General features: G+C 41.1%; 1 protein-coding gene across 1 annotated transcript; it reads right to left on the bottom strand.

Annotated features, from left to right (window-relative positions):
• Window positions 1-1,990: 1,990 nt before the first annotated feature.
• Window positions 1,991-15,183, bottom strand: LOC149320734 (uncharacterized). Its single transcript, XM_089503660.1, has 6 exons — window positions 14,888-15,183; window positions 10,677-11,637; window positions 8,128-8,248; window positions 6,511-6,593; window positions 6,071-6,197; window positions 1,991-5,375 (listed from the first exon to the last, which is right to left on the bottom strand). Exons 2-6 carry the CDS (start codon window positions 11,379-11,381, stop codon window positions 4,057-4,059), a joined length of 2,355 nt encoding a protein of 784 aa, XP_089359786.1. The 5' UTR covers window positions 11,382-11,637; window positions 14,888-15,183; the 3' UTR covers window positions 1,991-4,056.
• Window positions 15,184-18,688: the final 3,505 nt, after the last annotated feature.

Here is an 18,688-nt window from a genome sequence, read left to right as displayed (position 1 = left end):
AAGGATGGTCATCTTATTTTTTGCTGTTCCAGGGACTAGACCACAAACCAGTGGGTTCAAATTGCAGGAAAGGAGATTTTACCTACACTTATTTACTGTAAGAACTGTTCAACAGTGGAATAAACTGCCACAGGGGGTGGCAAACCCATGTTCTTCAAAGGTATTTAAACAGAGGTTGAATGGACAGCTCTTTGGAGTCCTTTAGTTATAGAATCATAGAGTTGGAAGAGACCCCAGGAGTGGGTTAGATGGTTCTTGTGGCCCCTTTCAAATCTTTGATTTGGACTGGTACTGTCTGTGTCACAGCTGTGCCACTAAGGCTGAGGGAGTGCGACTCGCCCAAAGTCACCCAGGAAGTTTCGTGGCCAAGCAGGAATTGAACCCTGGTCTCCAGCGTGGCAGTCAAACTACTACACCACAATGACAAGGCCAACACAAATACCGAAGCCAGGATCTGAGTATGAAAGTTGGATCATCCCTGCCACAGTATTTCCAGTTTTTATGTATGGATATGAAGGCTGGGTAATGAAAGAAAGCTGGGAGAGGAAATGGAAAAAAAACTCAGTTGCAATGTGGTGCTGAAAGACTTCCAAGGATACAGAGAACTAGGCGTTGAGTCTCCAAAATGCGTGGGATTGTAGGTTTTTGCATTTTTGAATATTTGCACATAACTTGTGAGATACCTTGGAGATGGGCCCCAAGTCTAAACATGTATGTTTCAAATCAAATAAAATTCACGTATGCTTCAAATACACCTTATACACACACCCTGAAGGGCATTTTATACATAATATTTTTAAACCATTTTTAAAAATAATTTTGTGAATGAAACAAAGTTTGTGTGCACTGAACCATCAGAAAGCAGACGTGGTCACTATCTCTGCCACTGATATGGACAATTCTGGATTTTGAAATATTTTAGTCTTTTACATAAGGGAGTCTCAACCTGCCAGAATTCTCACTAGAAGCCAATGACTAAGTTGAGGCTCTTATATCTTTGCACAGTCCATGAGGAAAGATGACACATTGTGAAATAAGGTTCAGTAAAGTGAAAAGCAGAAGAAAAAGGGAAGAAACTGTGGTGGAAATATTCCTTGTTGAAATAAAAAAGCTATAGAAAGATGGAGTCACCTTTGTCAGCCAGAGAGATGGTTTTTGAAATAAAGGCTTGGAGTTTGGAAAAACTAGAGCAAAGGAATAAGGAGTGCATCTTGACCTGGATGGAAGCTGGCACCAGTAAAAAGACATAACATAAACTACTGAGATAAGGACATTCAGAAGCAAGGTTAGGAGGAAAGCCACTGAATTCCTACAGGAGGGGGTAAGGAGTGATGATGCAGTTTTAATGTATGCATGTATTTCTGTTCTGATTGTAAGAATTCTGTATGTTTAAATTGTAATTAGCCAATCAGGTGTATTGAAGAAGCTTCTTTGTCTTGAATAATATAAAAAGAGCCATTTTGTCTTGTTCGGGGTCTCAGCTTTTGGAACTTGAATTCCACTGAGTTCATTGTTTTCCTTTGTCGACAATTGGAAATAAACTTATGGATTTTCAATTACTAGGTCCTCTTGCCAATCCTTGCCAATCCTATTGCTCTGCAAATCCTAGAAATTTAAGTTTCCTGAAATTTCTGTTACAAAACCATATTACTGATAGATTGATTCCATCCGAGATGCCTGAGTTTGCAAGATGTGTGAGGCTGTAGATGACAGGTCTCTTGGAGACCTCTCCTTCATAGGGTCTGCTATAAATGGAAGCCTACTTGATGGGAAATAACAAGAACAAAGTGAAATCGAAGGCTCTCACGGCCAACATCCATAGTTTTTTGTGGGGTTTTCGGACTATGTGGCAGTGTTCTGGAAGAGTTTATTCCTGACATTCTACCAGCATCTGTGGCTGGCATCTTCAGATGCTGCTTTGCCTGAAAAACCCACAAAAAACTAACAGCAACAAAGTTGAAAGCAATAGGAAAGGAGGAAGACCATGGCTGCACCTGCACTGCATCCCAATCCTGCCAAAAAGCATTGGTCTATGTACTGCGTTTCCTCCTAGATTTTGAAGTTTTGTCCACCTTTATTTAGGGTGATAACATCAGCATTTCTCATGACTTGGAGGAGGAAATGTTGACACAAAGCACTTCATGGTGGCAGAGATTCAACACATGTACTGAACAAACACAAAGTAGAAAAAGGCACATTTTTTAAAAAGTAAGCAAATAAGATAATGAAAAAAAATCTCTATATATGATTCTTGCAACAAAATCTAAAAGATACCCAATATTATTGGATGACAGTATTACAAATATTATTACAATAGCCAGTGGACAAAATTGTGAGGCTGACAAATATTATTCCCACGTGCCCAAAGGGAAGAGCTGCGGCTGTAGTCAGTTCATATGTGAGCCCTCTTTGGTTATTCTGTTAACCAACCAAGGCTGCATTTACACTGAAGAATAGTTTGATACTACTTTAACAGCCATGGCTTCATGCTATGGAATTCCAGCAGTTGTAGTTTTGTGAGACATTTAGTCTTCTCAGCCAGGGAGCAGTAGTACCACAACTAATTACAAATCCCAGGATTCCATAGGATGGAGCTATGGCAGTTAAAGCAGTATCAAACTGCATTAATTCTGCAGTGTGCCAGCAACCTAAATCGCTGCATTCCTGGTAGCATCTTGAATCAGATTTCTTTCCTGAGCGTATTCTCTTACACGCGCTGAGATGTAAAATTACCAGAAATTCCCCACTTCGCACCAAGTTCTTTTCTCTGGTTCATATCATAACTAGCCATTGTGCTTACTTCTCTCCTGTGAACAGTAGAGATTTCAGATTTCTCTTTTTAAGGGGGAAAATGATGACAAGAAAAATAGTTTCACCCAAAACAGATTTAGTTCTGAGCACTGGTAAGGCAAAGCAATTTTTCTGCTTAACCATTATAGTCTAAATCAATTCATGACCAGGTCTATCCACACCACAGAATTACAACAGTCTGATACTGCTTTAACTACCATGGCTCTGTCCTACATCATCTTTGGATTTCTGCTTAAGAAAGGGGAGGTTAGCTTTGCACAGGACGGGGTCAGCCTGGCTTTCAAGGAACATTTCATTATGCCACTGTATTTAATGGGACATGAGCATCCACGGATTTTGGGATCCACAAGGGGTCTTGGAACTAAACTTAAGTATTTGAAGGGGTGTCACACTGAAGATGGAGCAAGCTTGTTTTCTGCTGCTCCAGTGACTAGAACACGGAACAATGGATGCAAGCTACAGGAAAAGCATTAGGAGGGACTTCTTGACAGTAAGAACTGTTCGACAGTGAAACACATTCCCACAGAAAGTGGTTGAGTCTCCTTCCTTGGAGGTCTTTAAACAGAGGCTGGATGGCCATCTGTCGGGGATGCTTTGTGATTTCCTGCATGGCAGGGGGTTGGACTGGATGGCCCTTGGGGTCTCTTCCAACTCTTATGATTCTATTATTCTAAACCCCAGTGGATAACAGGGGCCCACTGTACTTGTCTTTTATTGCCCTTTGTACCCTGTTCCCATATGGCCAGGAAGTGAAGTGGCCTCTGCCTGCATTGAGATCCTTCCAAACCATCTTAACCAACAACAGTAACACCCAAGACAAAATGAAGCCCTGTTACTCTAAAATCATCTCTGTTCTTGTCCTCTGTGATTTTTAACATCTTTGCCTGATGAAGAAGCTTCGAAAGCTGGCATGATTAATTTTGTGCATTTTGGTGGGCCACTAAAGACATCACTGTTTTGTGTATTTTGTTGCATTTTGGATTTGTAGTTTGGGTTTGGCATTAGAGCTTTCTAACAGAGGACGATAACTATTTCACAAAAACTACGAATCTCAGGATTCCATAGCATCAATCTGCGGCAGTTCAAGTGGTGCTGAACTGCTATAATTCTGCAGTGTGTATACCCTGAGAACAAGCTACTTTCTTAGAGGGGCCCTCTAGAGAAGATGGTTGCTGAATCCTCAGGCGAGATTCTCTCAGTGCTGTTCATGTTTCTGAACAAAAATCTGCCCGTACATTAAGACTTTCACATAGTCTCTGCCCAATGGATTCTTTGATGTCTGGTCAATATAGCTCTCTGAGAAAAGCTTCGCCCACATTCAAGGCATCTGAATGGTTTCTCTCCCGTATGGATTCTCTGATGAATCTTCATGCATTCTCTCCGACTGAAGCTTTTCCCGCAGTCGGGGCATGCATATGGCTTCTCCCCAGTATGAATTCTTTGGTGTCTCTTCAAATCGCCACACTGTTTGAAGCATTTCCCACACTCTGAGCACTGATACGGTTTCTCTCCTGTGTGAATGCGCTGGTGTCTTTTTAATACTTCCCTAAAATTAAACCTCTTCTCACACTGAGAACACTGATGCAGTCTCCCTCCAAAATGGAGCTGCTGATGGTTCATCAAATGTTCCCTCCGACGGAAGCATTTCCGGCAATGGGGACATTCGTATGGTCGCTCTCCTGAATGGATTTTTTGATGTTCTTGCAAAGGGTCCTTGCGACTAAAGCATTTCCCACACTGAGGGCATTTGAATGGTTTCTCAGCAGTGTGAATTTTCTCATGTCTTTTCAGATCGCCTGTCTGACTGAAACATTTCCCACACTGGGGACATTTGTGCGGCTTCTCTCCAGCGTGAACTCTCTGATGCCTTGTCAGTATTTCTTTAGAAGTGAAGGTTTTCCCACAGTCGAGACACTTATGGCATTTGTTGCCAGTATGGAGGTGTTGATGATTCCTCCAATGTTCTCTCTTGCTGAAGCTCTTCCCACACTGCAGACAATCATATGGTCTCCCTTGACTTGGAATTCGTTCATTTCTGTTTGTATAACTAATGGTCTTCCCACATTCAGGAAAGTTACTCAGTTGACTTTCTATATGGTTACTCTGTGGTACATTCAAATAATCTCCTTTGCTATGCTCTAACAAGTCAGATTGCCTTTCTCCTGCAATCGTTCTCTGATGTTTGTCAAAGCATGAATTTTCCTGGAACGTTTCTTCAGACTTGGGATGTTCCTGGTGGTCCTGCCTAGTAGCTAGCACATTAAGGTCTGATGTATGGCAATCGTTTCTGCCATAGGAGGAGATGAAGGGAATTTCATCCATCCTGTCGACTTCAGAAGGGTGGCTAGCTGGAGCTCTAAGATCTGGGTTAAGCTTACTGCATTCATCTTCTGTCTTCACTGGCTGCTTCCCTAGTTCCTCATAAGATTTGCATCCTTCTTGGCATATCTTAGTTGTCTCCAGCACACTGGCTTGGCTCATCTGTGAGATGGCTGTGGCAATATCTGCTGGCTCATTTCCCGCACTCTGAGCATTCTCCATCTTGACATAACTTTCCTTCCCACCTGTAAAGACAAAGAAAGAAAATTTGCCCATGCTTTGGTGACCTCTTTCCACACTGCCTGTTCCCTCTGTTAGCCTGGGTTTTTTTATTCTTTCCCTCATACAACCATGTTCCCCCTTCCCAACATTTACTTAATATTTGACCTTTCTCTTGATATAGGACCCAGGACAGTGTTTAACAAGATAAACACAAGACAAAGCTAAAAATCTGATGACAAGTTAAAAGACAATTAAATAAGCTATCATAGCAATACAACTTTTGCAGCGTGAGGGGAAGGGAATGGCAAACCTCTGCTGAACAAATATTGCCAAGAAAACTCTATGATAGGTTTGCCTCAAGGTTGCCATAAGTCAGAAACGACCTGAAGGCACACAACAACAAAGGTAACAATATAGAAAGGTAAAAATACAGCATACACATCCATAAAAAAAGACTGCAACCAGTTGAGCATTAAATGCTTGTTTAAATAAAAATGGCCTAAATCATGTTATTTTATCACAACAAGAGCAGACCCACTGAATCAATGGAATCCACCAATGTGCTCACTCACCTATCAACCACTGAATGAATAAATTTACTCTGGTAGGGACTAATGTAGAAGATGCTAGCCTATGGCTGCATTTACACTGCAGAAATAATGCAGTTTGACACTGTTTTACTGTTGTAGTTCAATGCCTGTGCAAAGCAACGCCTCACCCAAAGCGTTTATGTTCGCAGCTTCTGCCTGCAAGACCTGCCAGACCATGGTCTCTTGGCCTGGCTGGGTCAGACTCTGTTTGACAATCTGTAAAGACAGGCTGGTTTCCCTGGCATTCATCGGTCTCTGAAAAGAGAAAAAGATAACCACCTTCTCCCGTCAGATGTTCTTCTGGAAGGAAGCATATCTAAGCAAAAACATCCTAGTTTCTACTTCAAAATTTTGAATCAATGGATAAATCTTTAATGAAGCAACAGGAACATTTCACCACACTACCACTTATACACCTTTTATTCTTATTATTGCAAATGCCCCACATTTGAGTTCTGCAGCACTGAGGTTGGCCCTTGGGCTACAATTCTACGTACACATGGGAGAAGTGTCCCAGCTACTTAAAAGAGGAAAATAATCAATGCAACTGTGCAGAAAAATCACCTACCTCCCTCAGCTCAGTTTGAACCACTGGTTGCTCTTCAGTAAGAAATGTTGAATTGTAATCATTTGGACATTTGATTCTACTGCCTGCAAAATACAGAACAGAGATTTAGAAGAAATGACCCGTGTCTACATTCCCAGGGAGATCAGACCCAAAGGCAAACAGGTCAAGGCCAAAGCTGCCTTGAATCTCACTCTTGGGTAAAGGACAAAAGACAAGATCAAAATAAAGTGACTGATTGACTGATTGATTGATTGACTGAATAGGCTTCCTGTCCCTATTGTCCTGTGGTAGACAATTTCAGATGGATCTGGGAGCCAACAAAGCATAGTGGTTTGAGTGTTGGGCCGGGATTCCAGACAACAGGGATTCAAATCCACACTTGGTCATGGAAACCCACTGGTGACTTTGGGCATGTCTCACTCTCTCTGCCTCAAGCAAAGGCAATGACAAACCCCCTCTAAAAAACTCTTGCCAAAAAATTCCAATGACAGGGTTGGCATACGTTTTGAAGGCACCTAACAACAACTGGGAGCTTTTTCCTAGTCACCCTGAACGCCTCGAGTCATTCAAGCCTCTTCTGGCAAAACTGAAAGTGACTAGATGATTTTAATAGAGGGTTTTGATTCACAGAGATATGAGAGACGCAGCTCCCCTTGACTTCTAGAGAACAATTCTCCTCATGAGAATCTCATGTAGTCTGCAAAAGTAATCTTGTGACCACATGGGGCCTGTGAACCACATTATTCCTACCCCTATTTTAAGTAGGACTGCCAGGTTGAAAACTGGAGAAGGCTTCCACAACTGGGGTGCCACAGCCAGAAAGACCCCCTCCCACATCCTCCTACAGTGTTATTTCCTCCAGTAATGGGACACAGATGAGGGCCCCTCCAATGGATCTCAATGCTCTGGCAGGGCATTGCCAGACGCCTCAAAGAAGGGATCCTTCACTAGGCAAAGGTCTGAAAAATGGATTATTTGTTGATCAGAACGGGATATTTAGAGATGTAAAATGCTGCTGCTAGGCTATCACCACTTCTCAACTGTTGCAAAAAGAGGTCAAGCATCCTATACCTCCAAGAGTGGCTCAGAAGAGGGAAATGGTGTTGTAACTCCTGTTGTAGGCTGTATTTCAGAGGAAGGAACTGGCAAAAACACTTCTGAGTATGTTTCCCTTGCCTAAGAAAATCCTGTGAAATTCATGGGGCCACCATAGTGCGACAGGTGACTTGAAGGCACATACACAAACACAGAACTCCTCTGATCCCCTGTGTGACCGGCTGCATTTGCCCAAGTCCTTTTCCTTTCCCAAGACTCATATGGATACACCTGCCCTAGGCTGCTGCCTCACTGGAGAAAGCAAGCATTTTGATAGCAACTTTAATTGTCATAGCTCAATGCTATGGAATTCTGGGATTTGTAGTTTTGTGTAATATTTTGCCTTCCCCATCAGAGTATTCCGATGACCCACTAAACCATAAATACTAGAATTCCATAGCATTAAGCCAAGAAAGTTAAAATGGAGACAAACTGCTTAATTTTTCATTAATTCAGCTTGAAAATCATAGACACAGAAGTGAAGCAAAATTCTTCCTAACGCCATGCTTCTTATTTCCTTACCCGTCAGCTTGATCTCCATGCCATCACTTTTCTGAGCTCTTTCATAGATTTGTCCCTCTGCAGAGTCTGAGGGCTCTTCCTCTGCATCCAGGAAGGCCAAACATTCATCCTTCATTTGGGCCTAGAAAAGGCAAGAGGATCCTGCTCAGAATAAAGGCTCAAGACCAGAGACAACCCTGCTAAAGGCAATCAAGGCATTTTGTTCTCTTGGACCCTGTTCCTTTGGAGATTTTGTTTAAAGACATGTTTGAGATACATACAGCTTTTGACAATCACTGGTTCTGATCTCTTAAGCTTCTCTTCCCCCGGGTAAACATACCCAGCTCCTTGAGCCACTCCTCATAGGGCCTGGTTTCCAGACCTTTCCCCATTTTGGTTGTCCTCCTCTGAACATGCTCCAACTTGTCAATATCCTTTTTGAATTATGGTGCTCAGAACTGACACAGTATTCCAGGTGAGATCTAACCAAAGCAGAATAGAGTGGCTCTATTACTTCCCTTGATCTAGACACTACACTCTCATATGGGACAACAGACTGCACACAAAAGTGGAAACTAGTGGGTTTTATGGCTCAGTGGGGATTCAGACCCTGGTCTCCAGAGTCATAGTCCAACACTCAAACCACTACACCTCCCTCTCTCTCTAGATATACAGTATATACATACATACATATGCTAAAAAGATGTATGAGTGTCAGTTTTTTACCCCGTCATGGGACTTATCTACATTGATGAAAAACACTTCACTCACCACAAAGTCAGTGCTGGCAGTCTCCATGACATATGGCTATTTCTGGGGAGGATCTGTGGGGTTTTTTTTGGGGGGGGGCACTTAACCTGACTTTGCTTTAGAGTAAGCAAAATTGGAGGAAATCCCAGAGTACCTCTGGTTCTTTTGGCTATGTGTTAGTGTCCAGTGGGGGTGGCCAGAGTGGTGGGACAGGAGAAAGTCCATACACTGGTAGTAGAGGTGGGGATAAGTGGAAGCTTTCATAGTTCGTGGCAGACCATCTTATTTGGGATCACATTTGGCAGCAGTGGTTGGAACATGTGGACATACATATATGGATGGCAGAGATGGAGATAAGACGAAGCCCCCTGCAGGGACATATTTTTTTTAAAAAAGCTGAAAAAGTGGGATGACAGAGGATTAGTTAACAAACTGGGACAGTTGGAGGACATGAAGAAGTGGACTGTGACCATGAAAGTGTGTGCTGGATTTTTTTTTTCTTTCTGGCTGGCCTTGTGTCTTAAGCAGTACTTAAGGTGCTACTGGGTTCCTTTATATCTTTTTATGCTAAACTAGATTTGGGAATCTTTGGGAAATTATTGGAATGTTGTTCAGCAGAGACTGGGAAACAATCCCAGAGGGATTCACCCTTTGCTATCAAGCACAGGAATCCCTTGCTTGTCTTACGGGTTAGGGACCAGAGGATTGTCAGAAAGTAGAATTGTTTGAAAAATGGAATCCTGTGTTTTTAGCTTGCAAATGCATTCTGACCACCGAAAAACGTAAATACCTCACTATACAGGTTGAGTATCCCTTATCTGAAATGCTCGGGACCAGATGTGTTTTGGATTTTGGACTTTTGTGGGTTTTGAAATACTTACATTTGCATACACATACATAATGAAATATCTTGGAGATGGGACTCAGGTCAAACTACAAAATTCATTTAAGTTTCATACACATCTTATACCCATAGCTTGAAGATAATTTTATACATTATTTTTATTAATTTTGTGCATGAAACAAACTTTGCATACACTGAACTGTTAGAAAGGCATCACTACCTTAGCCACCCATGAAAAAAGTTTTGAGTTTTAGAGTATTTCGGATTTCAGCATTCTGGATAAGGGAGACCCAACTTGTGTATCACCTCTGAATGTGTGCAAAAGCTAAATAACTCTCTCTCTCTCTCTCTCTCTCTCTCTATATATATATATATATATATATACACACACACACACACACACAAAAGTAAAGTAAATGAAACTTACCTTAAAAGTCCTGATCTCATTATATTAGTGTATGTTGTATTTATATTATACTGTATACTGTATTATAAGCGTAAGTATTGTACAGTAATACTGTAAGATATGCACTGAGCACAGTCTCAGAAGTACCATGGACTGAACACAGATTTAAGGAGGAAAAATGGTGTGGAGTCAGAAAGAGGGAGGAAAAACGGTGCCAAGTAATGCTCACTTGGTCATAAGCAAGCTTTGGTAGTCAGCTTAGCACTTTTTTCCCTTCCTAGTTTGCCACAGGCAAGCAACACATGCAAGTGGTCTGTAGTAAGAAGAACTGATGACATTCGGCTGTTTCCACGTTTGCAAGTTACACAAATAAGTCCCATTCATTCAAGGAGGGGGTCCATTCTTTCCATAGGCAAGCCCTGTGACCCTGTAAATCATTGAAAGGTGAGGGAAGGATTTACAGTATTGGCTTTTATTTAATAAAACAAGAGCAACAGCCATTTTCCAATAACCCAAACTACATTTTGGGTCCTATTATGAGATTTAGGAAATTAAATATTAAAACCTCACCGGCCACTTTTTTGTTTCAGCCTCTTGCTGGCTCATCATGAAGTCCTCCACCAAAGCCACAGCCTGGGAGCAGGTGTCTGGTCCTCCGGCTCGGATCCAGTTTTGCAGATCTGTTGGGAGACTGGCCAGGAACTGCTCCAGGATCAACAGCTCCAGGATCTGCTCCTTGCTGCGTCTCTCTGGCTTCAGCCACCGGTGGCAAAGCTCCTGGAGTTGACTGTGAATCCTTCGGGGGTCTTCCACTTCCTGGCAGCAAAACATCCGAAAATGCTGGCGCTGCATCTCCATTCTTAGGCCATCTGTTCGCAAGATGGCAGCCTTCACTTTACCATAATCCTCTTTGTCTCCAGTTTCCAGGCTTTGAAAGGCTTGCTCTGCTTCTCCACTCAGGGCTGGAAGGAGTCGGGCCGCCCACTCTTCTTTAGGCCACCGGCAGGCTTTGGCCACTTGTTCAAAGGAGGCCAGGAAGGCTTTGGTGTCCTCCCATGAGGTGTTCTCCAATGTCACTTGGTTTCCCCCTCCGCTGTCAATAGGCCAGAGTGCCTTCAGGGACGCTTGCCACCGGGTTTCCCATTGCTCTTGCACCCCCTTGGGTGTTTCCCATTTATGCCCTTTTGATGTCCCGCAACCTGCTTGCTCTGTCATAGATCCAGGCTTAAGGACATGGGTAGCTTTCTCTCTCAATAACAAATTTTCTTCCTTCATGCCTTTCTCTCCTTACTCAATTGTCAAATGATAGGACACAATTTCCCTCTTGGGAGAGGCTGATTCCTGGGGGAAAAACTTTGTCTTGCGATTCTCACTGTTTTGATGAGAAAGAGAGGAGAAGCAAGAGGACTGCTTTGGCTTTTTCGGTCGGTCTTTCACGAAACTCCAGTGGAACGACTAGGTATCAAAACAGCATCAACTGCAAGAGGTCTCCAGCACTCCAAGGCCTTTCCCTGGAGAGAGTTTTTTATCCCTAAGAGAAAGAGAAATAGAGAGAGGGAGAAAGTTCACAACGAGAAGATAGTGGTCAGAGATGGTATGGATGATGAACTTTCAGATAGAATGGTGCACTACAAATTGGTTGTTGTTGTTGTGTGTCTTCAAGTCATTTCAGAGTTATGGCGACCCCAAGGCGACCATATCTTAGGGGTTTCTTGGCAAGGTGTGTTCCAAGGAGGTTTGGCCTTGCCTTCTCCTGAGGCTGAGAGCATGTGACTTGCCCAAGGTCACCCAGTGGGTTTAATGGCCGAAGTGAAAATCACCCCCTGGTCTCCAGAGTCCAGCACTGAAACTACCACGGTACCCTGGCAATTAAAATATGCCCTCTCATAAACAAAACCTCCATAACATATGGCCTGGGGGCCGCATCAGGCCCCCCAAAGGATTTTGGGTGGCCCATGAGAATGTAGAATGACTTCAAGGCACCTCTGCCACTTGGCCTCCAGGCAGAAGAGAGGAGGAATGGTGAATGCTCACTCCACAAGGCTTCTCCACTGCCTGGCTTTTTCCTGAGGAGAAGGCTGGTTGGTCCTTCAGGCTTAGAGAGAACTATAAGGAATTCTTCGCTAAAGGTATACAAAGGGATCTTGTATAGATTGTGCCTCCGTTATCTGAAATGCTTGGACCAGAGGTATTTTGGATTTTAGATTATTTTGGATTTTGGAATATTTGCATGTACATAAGGAGCTATCTTGGAGATGTGACACTAGTCTAAACATGAAATATATAATGTGTATGTGTATAAACATACAGATACAGGTTGAATTTCACTTATCTGAAATGCTTGGGACCAGAAGTGATTTGGGTTTTTTATATTTTGGGATTATGTAGTGCCTACTTGCATTCATGAAGATACAAGATTATCTTGGAGATGGGAGTCATGTCTAAACATAAAATTCATTTTCATATAGTTTCTCAGCCTCAGAGGATGGCAATGGCAAACCCCATCTGAAGATACTTGCCAAGAAAATCCCATGATAGGGTCGCCATAAATTGGTAATGACTTGAAAGCACACAACAACCATATACCTTATACACATAGCCTCCAGGTAATTTTATACACAGTATTTTAAATAATTTTGTGCATAAGACAACATTTGTGTACACTGAACTATCAGAAAGATCTCCCAATGGGTTTACAGTGGCCCCTCCACATTTGCTGGGGTTAGGGGTGAAAGATGTGAATGTGGAAAAACTGCAAGCAACAATGACAAACAACACTATTCACCTGAGAAGACATTTCTCTAGGAATCTCCAGGTCCTCCAGTGCAACTCTATGGTCAACTTCTGACAGAGTTGCGCTGGAGGACCTAGAGATTCCTAGAGAGGACATATGAATCAAAACTGCAAATAATCAACTCCACAAAAGTTAAAGCTGCAAATGCGGAGGGCCAGCTGTAGTTCAACCATATTAGTCTGTAGAAACAGTATGTAGAGAGATCTTCTAGCACCTTTGAGACTAATGGGTTATTATATAAGTTTATATAAGGAATAAATGGGAGAGCATCCCAACTATAAGTATTATGGGGAAAAAACAGGAAAGAACAAAAAAATAAATTGTGATAAGATAACCATAGTACTGTCTGAGCATGTAGAGATTTGAAGGGGAAGCAGATTTAAGTTAAGATAAGACTGAAATAAGATATGCAGAAAAGAAAAGAAAGTGATATGAATTGGTGAAGGGTTGGTTAAAGGAAGTACCAAGTGTATGAAATGATTGTAATGTATATTGTATATTTGTTCTGATGTTAGATGTTTGTCAGGACGTTTGTTAGTTTTATTTTGACTGCTATTTGTTGGATTGTTTGTTTGTTTTATGTATTTTTTTATATAATAATTAAAAAAAACCTGCATATAATTAAATTCACAGAAGCTGAAGCCGCAAATGCAGAGGGCTGACTGTATTTCAGAGAATTTTGTGCATGAGACACTTGTGTGCACTGAATCATCAGAAAGGTGAGTTTGCATGTTGTTATGCACCTTTGTTTCTGATTTATGGTTACCTGAACCTGCGGTTTTCTTGGAGGTTGTTCAGAGGAGGTTTGCCATTGCAATCCCCTGAAGCTGAGTGTCTGCGACTCACACAACTGGCTTTCCATGGCCGAGCTGGGATTCAAATCCTGGTCTCCAAGGCCACGGTCCAATCCTCAAACCACTATACCACCCTGTCTCACAGCATACAACACAGGAAACCATGCTTATGAGGAGAGACTTAGAGAGCTGGGTATTTTTAGCCTGGAGAAGAGAAGGTTAAGGGGTGATAAGAGTGCCCTGTTTAAGTATTTGAAGAGGTGTCATATTGAGGATGAAGCAAGCTTGTTTTCTGCTGTTCCAGAGAATAGGACATGGAATAATGGATGCAAGCTCCATGAAAAGAGATTCCAGCTCAACATTAGGAGGAACTTCCTGACAGTGAGGGCTGTTCGACAGTGGAACACACTCCTTCCTCGGAGTGTAGTCTAGTCTCCTTCTTTGGAGGTCTTTAAACAGACGCTGGATGGCCATCTGTCAGGGATGCTGTGATTGAGATTTCCTGCATGGCAGGGGGTTGGACTGGATGGCCCTTGTGGTCTTTTCCAACTCTATGATGCTATGATTCTAAATAATAATATACACCCACGCACACACAAATAAAGTAAAATATAGGTATTTATATCCCGCCCTTCAGCCCTAATGGCTCTCAGGACGGCTAATAAAATAAACAGAAGCTTACCTTTAATGTCCTGTTCTCAGTATATTAGTGTAGGCTGTGTGTGTGTGTGTGTGTGTGTGTGTGTATGTATGTATGTATATATATATATATATATATATATATATATATTATTGTGTATAATACTGGATGGCCCTTGGGGTCTCTTCCAACTCTGTGATTCTATGTTGGGGATGCTTTGACTGAGAGTTCCTGCATGGCAGGGGATTAGACTGGATGGCCCTTGTGGTCTCTTCCAACTCTTTGATGCTTTGATTGAGAGTTCCTGCATGGCAGAATGGGGTTGGATTGGATGCCCCTGGGGGGGTCTCTTCCAACTCTGTGGTTTTATGAGTCTATCCATAACACCTAGATCTCTCTAAGTTCCTAGCCCCTGAACTACAAATCCCAGGACTGCAATAAAAGTGTTGTCCTATTGCCCCTGGTAGAGGATGCCAGCAATGTAGGGTGCTAGGGAGACCCCCATCTTGAAGAGGATGGGGGCAAGCTATTTGGGGGTGTAGGGGATCCTTACCTTTGAACTCCTGCACAGCAGTCTATTGGATGCACAGTCCTCTTGCAATCAATGGTGGGCTCCTCATTCAGGTAAGTGGGGCCAGGATTGCAGCCAAGCTTCAGCAGCTGCTACTGCTGCTCTTTGTCCCTGCAGCCACGCAAAGCTGGAAGGCTCCGGAGGAGACCAGGAAGACGGCCTGAGCCCAAGCTTGCTAGATCTGGCTTCCTCCTGGGCTTTGCTCAGCAGATCCTCTTCTCTCTGGCTTTCCTGTTTGGAGCCTTGTTGTGCAGGGCTCCAATGGGGCGCCGCACTATCTCCCCCTGGCGGACAGCTCCAGAATGACAGCCTGGCCCAAGAAGCAAAGAAGGGATGATGATGATGATGATACAAAAACAACATCATCATCATTCACTCATTCTACATATTATATTAATAATACTGTATTATAATAATAATATATACTAATAATGATAATAATGATAATACTGTATTCTAATGTTGATGAAAATAATACTGTAGTCTAATAATAATAATAATAATAATAATGTATTCTAATGATAATACTGATGATGATGATGATATATTCTAAAGATGATGAATAGAATACATCATTTCATCATTATTCTTAGAATATAATAATAATAATAGTAATAATTATTATCATTTGTATCCCGCCTCTCCCTATATTGGATCAAGGTGGGTTTATTATTATAATACAGTGTTGTTATTATTATTATCATTAGAATATATTATTATTATTATTAAAGTGTTGTTGTTATATATTATTGTATATACTCATGTATAAGTCTAGAAAATTGACCCAAATACCTCAGCTGACCTATCCACAGGTCACTGTAAGTACTGTATCTTAGCTCTTATTTAAAAAATAGAATAATTCCCTTGTGAAAAGCAAGAGCATAATCTGTCCTGGAAGCACCGATCCCCTCTACTCTCTCATCCATCCAGCCTTAAGAGTAAACACAAAGAGTTATGTCTGCTGGGATTTTGTAAGATCTTTGACATTGTTTTGCTTTGCTTCATCCTTTAGATCCTTTGCGATGTGCCTCTTAAGTTTTACCCTCGGCTTATCTATAGGTCATATCAAAATCCATAATTTTGGCCTCAAAACTTGCCCTCGATTTATACATGGCGCTGACTTATAATCAAGTATATACGGTATTGTTATCATTAGATTAATAGAATATTATTATCTTAGCTCTTATTAATAGAATATTATTATTCTATTATTCTAATAATAATAATAATAATTTTATTCCACACATACATATAAACATATACACTTGTCCCTCCACATTTGTGGCTTTGACTTTTGCGGATTTGATTATTCATGGATTTTATTAATATGTTCTCTCTAGGAATATCTATGTCCTCCAGCGCAACTCTATGGTCCATTTTAACCAAAAATTGCACTGAAGGACCTAGAGATTCCTAGAGAGTACTAGGCACTAGGCATTTGTAGCTCCTCCAGTGCAATTCTATGGTCAATGTCTGGCAGGTGTTGACCACAGAGTTGCACTGGAGGACTTAGAGATTCCTAGAGAGGTATTCTCTCAGGTAAAAGTGTTTTTGTGATTTGCGGTTTTTCCACATTCACAGGGGTCTTGTGCCCCTAACCCCAGCGAATGTGGAGGGACAAGTGTATAACATAAAACATGTGTAATATATAAAAGTAAATCAAAACACATTAAATACATCTATAATCCAGTTCCATTCAAACTTCCTTAACGCTACATCTCATATCCACCGAATATGAACAAATCAATCTTATCTTCAAAGTCTGTAAAAATATACATTACAAACAACATGAGACTTCCTCTCCTTCGCTCCTGAATCATTTTCTACCTGCTTTATTCCCCTTTAGTTTCTGTCACATATTTCTATATGTAAATAATCTCTTTTCTTAATCTTGTTCCTCCATCCTATCTATCAATTTATCCTGATCCTCAAACTGCTCTTATTATCCCCTACTGTTCATGTTATACATATACATATTATAAATATGTCTCTTGTATCTTCATAACTTTTTTTCCCTTTCCTTATTATTAAGGTTCTTATCAAGGTAGTGGTTGTGTTGTTGTTGTTGTCGTTATCTATTTTAATATCTTAATTGTTTCATTCCTTTTTTAATGCACCTCTTTTCTATGTTTTCAATTGTAATGTTCTTTTAACATTGTTGAGCCTGTCTGAGCCCCAATTCTGGTAAGAGCGGAATGCAAATAATAATAATAATAATAATAATAATAATAATTTTTGTGTGCCTTCAGGTCATTTCCAACTTAAATTGATACTGTTAATACACTTGAAAAAAAATTAAATTCACTTCTCTGAGGTCGATGGTTATACGATTTCTACAAGGGCCTTCTTTGTTGGTTCAGTTGGAACTTGTTTTCTGTGGGCTTCTACAACCTGCAGCAACAATTGCTTTTCTTCTTCTTCATGTGTGATCAGCTTGTTGTAGTCTTGGAACAGTTTAACACCCCTTTCTGCCATGTCATTAACTACTTTTAGATGTTTTGGCCTTGTGAGGAATGTCTGGTCTATTTTCAACTTTGACAATAGCAAAATAGCAGTTGGCAAAATCTGACAATTCACATTCTTCATTAAGTAAATCTTGATATCCTCTTACCATTCGATGTGGAGGAATGTTTGTCATGTTTTCAGCAATGCGAAATTTTTCTTCTTCAGTAACTTTATCTGAAAACAGGGATAGGCCAACTAGCTCATCAGAAAGATACCATACATGAGGCTGTAGAGCTTTTCTTACAGTGATACTTATCTCATTGTCAAGAATACTGTATGTTCTAGCCTCCTTCCCAAAGATCATGTCATTTGTGGCAGCATTTGCACTGACTGGAGCCTCAAACCAGTTTTTAACATACAACAGTGCCCTAAACTTGACAAATCTTTCCAAATTACAGTTTTCCCTCTGGACGAGATGGAAAACACCGAGTTTGGAAAAGGTACAACTAATATGTGTAAATAAGTTTGGCCATCCAAGGAGCATGGTGAATTGGTCTAAACGCTCTCCTATCTCAATACCAACATCAACTCAAATAGCTCTAAATAGACATCGATGGGATGGTCTTTTTCTCTAGAAGTGGAAGCAGTATCTTGATGGTAGTTTTTCAAGTCCTCTTCTTCAGCAGTACAATCCAAAGGTGTATGATCAGTATGAACTATTGAATTCCAGGTTTCCTTAAACCTTTTGAACAGAGGGATATCAGGTAAGCTGGAAGGACCTAAGCATAAATACTTTGCTTAGAATTATTTCCAATATATGATGGAGACTTGCAAGCCACAGTAACTCTTTATTTACTCTATGTTCAGTCAAGGTGCATGCTACATCTTTAGCTCCATTGTTAGCTGCTGTCGTGTCAAAACCCATTCCAATAATTTTATCATCAAGATCCCATGATTTCAGAACATTATGAAATGCGTTGCCAGCATTTACTCCTGTGCCGGGAGCAAGTTTTGGGGCTCCAAGTAGTTTCTCTTCTCCATTAGCAAATGAATATTGGTAATCTGTCTACTTTTTCTGAACCTAGAATATGAGGTAAGATCTTGCCGTCCCAGTGAACAACAGTTGGTTCTATTATTTCCAACTTTGACTTCAATTCTTTAGCAAAATTATGTAGTGCTTCTTCTTGTTTTCTTTTTATAAAACAAAAAAGTTATTTTAGGCAAAATTTTGAAAAATAACATTCGTTGAGCACTGCTTTCCTTTTATTGTAGGATGCTGAAATTTTCTGTGCTGCCTATTGTTATACAGTGTAAAAAAATTAGAGGATGCCTAGGTAT

The sequence above is a fragment of the Sceloporus occidentalis genome, unplaced genomic scaffold (genome assembly GCF_023333645.1).
Source record: "Sceloporus occidentalis isolate IW3139 unplaced genomic scaffold, rSceOcc1.0.p SCAF_1, whole genome shotgun sequence".
Taxonomy (NCBI): Eukaryota; Metazoa; Chordata; class Lepidosauria; order Squamata; family Phrynosomatidae; genus Sceloporus; species Sceloporus occidentalis.
The sequence above is the reverse complement of the archived record's forward strand: the minus strand, read 5'-3'. Positions and strand labels throughout refer to the sequence as shown.

Bases quoted from the DNA above. Each gene is read 5' to 3' on its own strand.
- LOC149320734 (XM_089503660.1), bottom strand. From the start codon at position 11,381: ATGAAGGAAGAAAATTTGTTATTGAGAGAGAAAGCTACCCATGTCCTT. The intron at 8,249-10,676 runs GTGAGGTTTTAA...TGCCTTTTCTAG, and splicing joins CTGAAACAAAAAAGTGGCCG to GCCCAAATGAAGGATGAATG. The intron at 5,376-6,070 runs GTGAGGCGTTGC...TTGTCTTTACAG, and splicing joins TGCGAACATAAACGCTTTGG to GTGGGAAGGAAAGTTATGTC.